General features: G+C 41.3%; 1 protein-coding gene across 1 annotated transcript in view; it reads right to left on the bottom strand.

The window, feature by feature from the left end:
• Positions 1–391: 391 nt before the first annotated feature.
• The window catches only part of LOC135463918 (crystallin J1A-like), a 30929-nt gene continuing 20392 nt past the window's right edge, over positions 392–10928 (bottom strand). Inside the window, exons 2-7 of the mRNA XM_064741383.1 lie at positions 8709–8885; positions 7984–8082; positions 6387–6479; positions 5302–5458; positions 4113–4306; positions 392–525 (exon numbers count right to left, since the gene is read on the bottom strand). Of these exons, the coding sequence (XP_064597453.1) occupies positions 4114–4306; positions 5302–5458; positions 6387–6479; positions 7984–8082; positions 8709–8885 (719 nt within the window). The 3' untranslated portion in view covers positions 392–525; position 4113. The remainder of the gene's footprint in view (positions 526–4112; positions 4307–5301; positions 5459–6386; positions 6480–7983; positions 8083–8708; positions 8886–10928) is intronic.

The raw sequence follows: 10928 nt of genomic DNA, 5'->3' as shown, positions 1-10928 counted from the left end.
TGGGGTTTAACGTTGAATTTAACAATTTTTCAGTCATAAGACGACGAAGGGATCCGTAGGGTGTATGTAATGTACTTCCTTGTTGCAGGACGGGTTTCTACCGCTCTTTTATCTAGTGCTGCCTCACTGTGACGCCTTACTGAAGGCAAGTAAGATGCCTAGCCATTATACTGATACGGGTCAACCAGTCGTTGCACTATCCCTTCATGCTGAAGGCCAAGCGAGGAAGTTACTACTTCCTATTTTTAAGTCTTCACCCAGGATTGACCCTGGATCTACCGAACAGATAAACAGAGAACAAAAGTCTGAACAATGTGAGATTGTTCTGTCACACGTTATCTGAACGGTCTGAACTTGCCAACAGTTTGACGCTGACACGACGTACCTGGGCGGCCAAGCAAGCGCCGATGAAGGAGGCTCTGGAGCAGGTACACCCACCAGCTCTGATTGTCAGCCTGACGGCAGAGACGAAGTCCGTTCCTGTCAGCATGCCGTGACATGCCGACTGGAAGGACCCAGGCAAGTCTGAAACAATACAAAACAGACGAATGATAACAAATCTTCTCATCCCATTCAACAGACGGAACTGTTGGAAGCCGTTCTTCAGTTCCAGTAGCTTCAAACACGAGGTCACTATAACGTAAGCGTGTTTCAGCAGTTCTTTCCCTTTCTCTAACGTCAGATGGAGCTAATCGCTTCAAGGCACACAGGAGGCGGCGTCAAAAAGCAGATGGGCAGCACACGAATTAATGACGTCATATCTGAAGTCAAAGGAAAAGAAGGGCTCCCTGCAAATACAACTAGGCCCGTGTGCACATGTATACAAATTAACCTATTTCAATCGCTAGAGTAAGTGGGGAAGTCTACCAGCATCCTACGGATGGTCGTGGTTTCCCCCCAGGCTCTGCCCGGCTTACTCCCACCATAATGCTGGCCGCCGTGGTACAAGTGAAATATTCTTGAGTATGGCTTAAAACACCAATGAACTAAATAAATCCATCACTGATTGCTTCCGACAAACGGTGAGATCAATCCCTTCTCGGACAGGGAATTGTCTAGATTTTGGCTTTAGTAGCAATCAAAGGTCGGCAATGCTTTTCTGTGTGGTCGTTCATTAAGTTCAAGAAACCATATGACTTCTACCGGTTTGAATAACATACTAGTATGTCACAAGTAGGAGAGCGAGTTCGACTTGTATGTGGTAGAGTAAAGAAGTGCTTTTGAGCTTTGGTGTTTTGTTGGTGTATGATGATTTGAAGAGTCGCTTTGTATATTTAATTGTACATATTGTGTGTGTGTATGTTTTTGTTTTTTTTTTTTGTTTTTTCCCCAATGTGTAGAGTTTGTAGGTTAGCTCTATTTTTTTTCTCTTTAGATTGTATACACTTATGTAGGCATAGGCTAATATTTAGGAGATAGGCTGTTTTGATTGTATATACAGTCTTTCAGTACTACTAACATAGGCTCCAATTATTAATGCCAATTGCTGTGAGCTGTCCCACTCTTACTGCTTGTTTACAGTGGAAAAGTCCGAGGATTCTGTGAAATCAGCTAATCTTGAATCTTACATGGAATGTCAGCCCAAGCACTCTCCAATCGGGTAAACGTCGAGTTAAGTCAATGAGCTAAGGATGTGACAGATATACGTAAGAAAAGCCGTCTGGTGCTTCATCTGTTTCTGCTATCAAGGGAACAACTATCAGGGTTTGGGCAAACTAAACCCACTGAGGCTAGGCGAATCTCTGCAGCAGGTTATTAAAAATGGCACCATAAAATCTGTCAAGCGATTGATTGTTTGCTGGAAATTTGCATATTGAACGTAATCATACTAGACATATCCAGTCCATACTCGCATGTACGAACATTATGGGAATTGACGTCAAATGCTTTCCGAAAACAGTTGTGAAAAGGGTGACTTATGGTTTGGCTGATGAATTCGATGAAAATGAAATCAAACAGTATTTGTCCATGAACAATATAATATATTTTGAACTGGACTAAAACTTGCAGCAGATATTATGATAGGCCCGACGGCATGATGCAGAGTTCGTAGACATCGCCCCGAGAACATCTGGACAAACACAAGCATTTTCTGCTTTATCTTTCTTGGAGCTGTTGTTGGTGATTTGTTCCGCTTCAATAATCTGTCTCTGTCCGCCAAGGCTTTTTTTTTTTTTTTTTTGTCAGCAGTCCTCGTGTTTGTCCGTATGTTCTCGGGGCGATGTCTACGATTCGTATGGCGTAAGGAATTTGTGCGTACATATTGGCAGCCGTCGGTTTAAGACTGAAAGCGTGAACGGCGAAGAGGTGTGGGAGAGGTGCTCGTTAAAATATCGTCGATAAAGGACAAATTTGAGGACTGTGAAGAGGCTATTAAAGACGGTAAGACCGAAAAAAAAAAAAACCAGAGCTAACCGTACGTTACTACGTATTAAAATTGTTAACTATAAGGGTGAAAAAGCTCAACCCTAAAAAGAATTAAGAGAACTCAGAAGCCTTTTTAGCGCTTGTGTTGCTCTACTGTAAATTCTGAATCTGCATGGAGTAAAGTAAATGTTGTTCCAGGAAACAACTACAGCAGTTCAATTCCCACACTTATAAAAGACGGCGACACGTTTGTCACTAATGTGGAAAAAGCTAACGTTTTGTGTGAGAGTTTTGTCTTTGTAAGTAGTCCAGTCGGTTTCTGCAATCATCCATACAAGCTGAATCGTACACTTCACAACAGTAATCTAGTCTGGAATGGATAACATAAGCAAACCTGTTTTATCTGCCCAACTTAAAGCCCCTCTTCGAGCCCCAATTAAACAATGAATTAAGACTTTGCTGGGTGTATTTATGCTCCAGTTCAAAACATCTGAACGATATCCAGACTGCTTTGTCGTCTATAAACAGACCACATTTATTTTTGGGCTGTACCATATCAGCCTTTTATCATTAAATTGAATAAAAGAGGTGATATGACAATGCCTTGAGAAGTTTCATTCTCGGTAGAAACAGACTGTACGTTTTCTAGAGGAATATCGACCGGTGAGGACAGTAATTTTTGGTGATTCAGTAGCAGCTCTTCAGACAATTGAGAACTTTTGTTCGCAAACCGTTTCCTTTGTTGTGTTGGAGTTATTGTCGCTTATCACTTGATTATATTCACAGCGAACGGAGATTTGTTTGGTCTGGGTTCCGGCTCATGTCACGGTAGGGGCAAACGAGAATGTAGACAAGGCTGCTAAACAAGCACTGATATTCCATGGTATTCTAGTTTCATACTCGTTGTCTTGCAAGGTGGAGTTCAACTTCAGTCCTACTTTGACTCACTCGGACAAGTTAAAAAGGACACCACTAATAATGGTCGTTTCTTCTTTCAGTATCAGGCAACTGTTCTTAATGGTTTTTTACAAGTTTAACTCCAAGACTACATGATAAGTTGTTTTTTAGATTGATGTCGGTTGTTTGACCGTTAAACCATCGACTTTTCAGAATCAAACATCCTCCTGGACGATGTGAAATTGTGCTGTGGATGAAACCGAACAATAATTTCAAAGATGCCCTCGATATCACGTTGCTGCGATGTATGTGACACTTAATCATTTCGGCATTTTTTCAGTACCGTTCAAAAGCTATACTTTGCCCTCAACAGGATAGAGGTAAGGTCTTTAGTGAGGTTGCATTATCCCTGTTTGGGCTTGAAAAACGCCGAATATCCAAATTCCCTCACTCTCGATTAGGACTCGCCATAAACTATATGTAGTCAATGGTTTGTCGGCATTCTAGAGTATTGCTTTAAACAGTCAAATAAATAAATAAAATAACAAAATTTCTGATACTTCTGAGTTCCAGTTCAAATAAAACTCACGTGGCTTCTCCTCGGCTCATACGTGAGGAGGTCTGCAACACCCTGCGGATAGTCGTCGTTCCACCCTCCCCCCTACTCCCCCGGGCTCTGCCAAGTTTTCTTTCACAATTGTACTGACCGTCATCGTACAAGTAAAATATTCGCGAATACGGCGTAAAACACCAATCAAGTAAATAAATTATCGGCACGCTCTGGAATTTTTGACCTTTACATCGGACGTCAGTTTCACAAACACAGGAGCATTATAACATTGACCTACGTCAGTCTTTTCTAAAGCTCTCCGCCACAGCGTTGTAATGAGGGACCTCTCTCTTCTCCAGAACTTGTCGTAGATAACCTGCCACGGCCTTGTCCAAATCCTGTGGGTTTTTCCTACCAGGGGAAGACAACTCTTTTATGACAGCCTCCAATGCGTTCGGATCCGGTCCATGGAGTATGTAATGTTCAAGTAGCCTGTCGGAGACAGAAATTTTTGCAAATTACTTGCATGTTTGCGGTCAATGGAATTAATCGGCATGTATTGTCTCCTGGGCGAATGCTCTCTGTTTCACCCCGCTTTCGTTGAAAGGATTAAACAGCCTCAACGAGCCAGGGTTGGGCGGAGAGGTTGGGGGTGGGGGAGTTGACCTTACGGTTGAAGCATAATCCTTTCACTTATTTGCAGAATTTAACTGTCTTCGATTGTTGTTGGACACCATTCTTAAGAATGTTTCATTTAAAGGATGGCTGTCCGTTTAATGGAGAATGGGTGATTGGAATACACTGCCGATCTTTGGGAAGTTATTATTTTTTTTTTTTTTTGATTGGTGTTTTACGCTGTACTCAAGAATATTTCACTTATACGACGGCGGCCAGCATTATGGTGGGTGGAAACCGGGCAGAGCCCGGGGGAAACCCACGACCATCCGCAGGTTGCTGACAGGCCTTCTCACGTACGGCCGGAGAGGAAGCCAGCATGAGCTGGACTTGAACTCACATCGACCGCATTGGTGAGAGACTCCTGGGTCATTACGCTGCGCTAGCGCTTTAACCGACTGAGCCACGGAGGCCCCGGGAAGTTATTAAAGAAACTACCTACTTTCTTACCTCTGACGTAGAAGCACACCATATAAGTGGAGGACAAGTGATCTTCAACGAACATTAGAATGTGCAAATAGTCACCCAACCTTATACTGTCATCAGTACCCAGGAACTGTAAGACCAGATGAATTAAAACAATTGGCTGGCCAAGGCCGGGTTTGAACCTGCACCTCGTATATCCCAGAGACTTAAAGACAACTCCTCGAACAAGAACAAGATCCTCGCCCTGGGGCCTTTTGAAGCCTAAGGAGCTATTCAAGTATTGTAACACATCATGGAATGCATTCTAATTTAAATTTATTCCCTCACTAATGTGTTTAAGCAAAAAACAAACTGTATGTTTTATTCGTGAACATCTGATATCTTACCTTGCCGCTGCCAATCCAATGGTAACTGGGACGTCAGACGCTTGCGTCAGGCGGATGACGTCTTCCACCTTTTCCAACAGTTCCGGATGCCCGGCGTACAGCGCCACCACCGGCGCAATTTTCGCTGCACAGTCCACCTGGCTATCTGTTTCAGAGCCTATAACATAGGGTGTAATTTCATTCCAGTATCAGAGCCTATACCTCAGTGTGATGTCAAAAAGAAATAGTCTAGATTGATTATCTTTACTTACTAAGGGACAATCTATAAAACAGTCATACAAGTATTCTTTTGGGTAAACGGTCTACAACTCCGAGGCATCTAATGTATAGAAAATGACATACACGGACAAGTTTTGGTCGTAGTTTGATCAGTCAAATGTATGGAATCCCAAGGACAAGACTGTATGCAAATTTCAAAAAATTCCTCCAATCAGATTCGCGTGCATGTCATGAAATGGCCTGTGCGTCATTAGCCTTTTTTTTTCTTCTCTGGTTTCTATTTTGGTGATTACACGGCGAGATGTCGCGTGCAAACAAAGTGTATTCCTCAAGTTTTATACAGGACTGTGTTTCATACATGCACAGTATTTTCTAGAAATGTACCGTGTTTGCGAAAAATAACGCGAACACGAATAATCCTCACTGCGAAAGGAAATGCGTACTTTACATACCTGTACTTCATACCTGAGGGTATTAATGTATGTGATCAGTCATTGATTACAGTTTTGATTTTTCGATAAGCAGCCTCAACATACATACACTCAAAAAATTAATCTGTTCAATTTAACAGAAAGTCTGTTATCTGAGTGACGATGGAATGTATTGTACCAGGTTAGTCTGTTAGATATAACACACATATTCTATTAATTCAAATAAAATAAATACATAAATAAATCTATTAATTCAACATAACCGTTCTATTACTCTAAGAGGATATTATCTTGAACGTGACACAATATTGTGTTATAATAACAGAATACATTTTAGAATCACTCAGACAACAGACTTTGCGTTAAAATTAATAGGTTAATTTTTTGTGTGTGTATTATTGGCTTTTTGCTTTCAAACCCATTTGTTTCCTTTACCTGTTTCTTCTTTCTTGGTCTCATAATTCTTGAGGAAATGCTTAATGCTCGCATGTCTCCAGGGGACGGGGATGGGCAGCTGCACTTTGCCATCTACAGAAATATAGACATCACATAGGCACGTGTCCCAGATAACCGGTATAGCCATTATGATAAGGTACCTTCAGAGCTTTCAAAATATTTCCAGCAGAAAGGCTTACTTATACCAATACTCTTTACAGCGCATGCGCCGCTCTGTACTCTCGTTTTTCATCGCTGCCACAACTAGACAAGCTTGACCTATGGGGCCTGTGAGACGCACGTAGGTTTGCGCAGGCTTAGCCTCACCACTGGTGCAATCGAGCGGAACTATTTAATCAGCATTCGTGAATAAAGCTGTTTCGGGTATTAGTCAGAATCATGTTGAGCAAACTTTAGACAAGTGGAATCCATGTGTATAAAGTATTATTAGAAACAATGGTTGAGAGTTTCTGTTCATCACCGTGACCCCAGTGACCTCGGATTTATTCAAGGCTGTATAAAATTTGCTGATGGAGGCGAATGCACTGTGAGGAGTATGACTTATATCGTTAATCTATAGTTATAATTGTGAGTATAAATCCTCGACAGCTCATGCATGGCTCCTATAACTGCTGGGAGCCAAGTTGGCTTAGATGAACCAACGGTGGCCACCATCAGGTCTTTGATCGATTACTGATGCCACGGGTTCCAGTCCAGCTCTCGGTGTCTCGTCAGCGGCTTTTTTAAGTCCGGAGGTTTGCAAGGTAACGTATATACCTGACGAAATTCCGTGGTTTACCCGGTCACCCCTACACACTTATTATATCAGAGGCCTATCTCGTCATTCTTTAGTCGATCAGCATGACGAGATAGACCACTGATATTATGAGTGCAGGTCACCCCAGATTCCTCCACCAATCAACCTGAATGCCGGCATGTAAGTTAAACAATAAAAGCCTGACTATCCGTTAAAAGCCACTAAAATAAGCACAAACCTTCCGTATTATGTTTCCATAAATAAAGACTGTAAAGTTCCTCCACTATTTTTTAACATTATGAATCAACAAGCAGGAAATGATATTTTATACTTTCTGCAAAAACTAATGTGGCTGCATTGAAAGACAAACTTTTCCTGTTCTTAGTATTTGATCTTTATGTGAAAGCAGTCATTTGTTAAAGCAACCAATAGGCTATGTGTCATAGTGGCTGCTCTCATGCATGGGCATTCTAAAGGAACTGAGGAATTATAATACACGTAACCCGAGTCGGCATGTCAGGAAATATCGCGAGTTCACGCAGGTTGAGAAGAGATAGGTTGGGGTTTTTCGCGAATTAACAGCAGCTGCCAACGGTGCCTTTGTGCTAATAAACCCGGCCATGCGTATTCAGTCTAGCAAGTACCGTAAAATCTCGCCTTTTATAGCTGCGTTAGTTTGCAAGAGCCTTCACCCTGTCTCGTCCATATCTGCGTGAACTTGCGGGATTCCTAAAATACCGATTCGGCTTATCGCACCTTCAACAGAAATACAAATGCACGTGTATAACACACAAATCTGACAACAGAATATCGGTGTAAATAAAAGGGGAATTTTCTTACGCTCTTCGCCCATGTATTTGTTTATCTCGCTCTTGTCGTAGTCGGAGTCGGGACCAAACTTCTTGTAGTGTCTTTTTGTCAAGTCCTCTACGTTAACGCCTGCGGGTAAACGTGTAGGAAAAAGAAGAGGCTGGGTTTCATAATATTCCAAGGGTTGTCGATGTATGTTTGGGGTTTTACGACGTACTTGACAATTTTTCTGTCATATGGCAACGAGTAGTCATTAGGTGTGTGTACATATATATTAGGTCTTCTTGTGGCAGGGCGAGTCCATGCCGCCAAAATGCCCCCGACACCCAGTCACAATATCCTGACACCGGGACCAACCAGTGCTGTTTCTTTGCTAGAACCTCTCTGACAGTGCTGAGTGACAAGCAAGGCAGAAACAAGTACGATTTTTTAAGTCCTTACATGGTAAGGCCCGAACTGGGTTTGATCCAGGGTTTCCCGACTTCGAGGGGAGTTTCGAGAGTTTTGAGACCATAGTTACCTTTTGCTGCCCTGTACAAAGTGCAGTATCTTTTGAATTAAAAGAGTTTTTCGCATTTAAATGTATGGGTTTCACCCTTAATGTCGACAACTGCAAATATCTATCCCCAAAAGGATTCCCCAAGATCAATCAATATGTCCAAATACTAGAGAAATATGTAAAAATACAGAAATAATTTCTTTAAACAAATTTGTTTCAACTTGACTTTGTTTACAAAACAACAAGTTATCTTTACCCTTGCATTCGACTAAAGACTCGAGAATGGCCTGGGCTTGATCGCCATAGCAACTGTGTCTTCCGGTCGGAATGCAATAAAAAGGATTTTGGGAAGGCTCCCAAAATTCAATTTCCTCTTTACCCTCCAAGAGTGCGTCCAGTTTCTCCTTCCGGTAATTCCAGTGTAATGGTTGAGCTGAAGAAAAGATAATCGTACAGTAACATAAAGCGAAAAAAAAAAACAAAAAACAAAAAAACAACAACAAGCAAACAATAAAAAATGCATTTTTTGTTTATCAGTCAAATCAGTCAACACATTTTCTACAAAAACCCTAGAAATAACATATCACCGTTACAAAATCTACATAGTTATCCATGTGATCTGCTTAAACACATATGGGAAAGTAAAGGTTTTCACGTTTTCTAACCATTCAAAAATACATTTAACAACCAATAAATTCGCGTAAACATTTACGGCTGTGTTAATTGTGCTCTAAAAAATGAAACAAACCTTACAACGATTAAACATATATGTTAATTACTGCATTATCACAATTAGTACAATTACTATTTATTTATCTATTTGACTTGACACAAGAATATTTCACTTATATGATGGTGGACAGCATTATGGTGGGAAAAAAACCGGCAGAACCATGGGGGAAACCCACGACCATCCGCAGTTTGCTGCAGATCTTCCCACGTACGGCCGGAGAGGAAGCCAGTATGAACTCACAGCGATCTCATTGGCGGCAAGCTCCTGGGACATTGCGCTGCGCTGGCATGCTAACAAACTCCGCACGCTGCACGCATGCGCAATACATAGTCCCAATAGTCAAATTAAAATGAAATTTAAAGGTAAATTATTAAAGGAAAAAGTAGGCGTACATTAATTTTTATTACTGTGGTATTTAACCACAAATCGTGAACAAAAATTTTAAACTGGTAATGCATGACCAACATCACACTGAAATTTTCATAACTTTATATAAAATGTGCTACATTGAAAAAAAATTTATGCATATATGCATATTGAGTGAAATTGGTCAAGTCCAAAAAATACCACAGTGAGTGAGTGAGTGCTTAAGCTTAACGTCGTACGTAGCAATTTTTAAGTCATGTGACGATGAAAGAGTCCTTAGAGTGCATGTGCGCGTGATGTGCCTCCTTGGTGCAGGGCGGATTTCCACCGTTCTTTTATCTAGTGCTGCTTCACTGAGACAACTGGGGGCAAATAAGCCATCCCACCGAGCCCTACACTGATACGGGTCAACTAGTTGTTGCACTATCCTCTTAATGCTGAACGCCAAACGAAGAACCTACAACTTCATCTTTTAATGTCTTACGCCCAGGATTGACCCTGGATCTAGCGCCCCTAAATGCCACTAAAATGCAACAGTAACTAAACACACAGAAAAAACCCCAATCATCATCTTATCTACAATTTTGAACTTGGACGTATATCACAGCAGATATATAACCCATGTGCACAGATTCACATAAAAAGGCCGACCGACGATTCATATATATATATACATATATATAGTCCCTTGTCTAAGTTTTTTTTAAACATATATACGTTATCGGGGGTACAACACGGCACCGTGCAACGACTATTGGCAATGCTGTCACAAGGCTGTCTCGTACTTTGCAACAGCCAGGTTTAATGACGCGGTGTACAAGATACGAGTCTGTCTTAGAGTTGCGAAGAGTTTGGATCGGGGAAAAAATGATCTAAGGTAAGCCTTTTAAGTGTCACTCTGTATAACTACTTAAAATTGTTTGAAAACCGAATGACTGTAAAGCTTGTTACAAATTGGGAACAGGTATACTTGTTTTATTATAGACAGTTAAGCGGTTAATTGCTTCACAATCTGCGAATCACATTCCCGCGACGTCACAAGAAGAAGAAGCTGAAAGTCGCCGAGAGTGCTCGCCAAAACTAGCACTTGGGAGTTTGTAGGGAATAAGTTGCTGTCTCCGCATTTCATTCATGCGATGCCATTGTCTTTCGTTTCACTATCATGAAAATTCGTTAAATAAAGTCACTCAATCAATTAATCAGTTTCTGAGGAGCTATTGTAGTTGTGGGTTGCCAACCTAGCAATCGCATTTTCAATGCTAGGCATCAAAAAACAGTGACATGAATGAATTATAGAGACACCAGCTTATTCCCTACAACCTCCCCCACAAATATATTTCGTCAGTTAGCCCATCCATTTCAGGTTGCAATAGCCAA

This window comes from Liolophura sinensis, chromosome 3 (assembly GCF_032854445.1).
Source record: "Liolophura sinensis isolate JHLJ2023 chromosome 3, CUHK_Ljap_v2, whole genome shotgun sequence".
Classification (NCBI taxonomy): Eukaryota; Metazoa; Mollusca; class Polyplacophora; order Chitonida; family Chitonidae; genus Liolophura; species Liolophura sinensis.
Note: the sequence above shows the minus strand (reverse complement) of the source record. Positions and strands in the feature narration are given on the sequence as shown.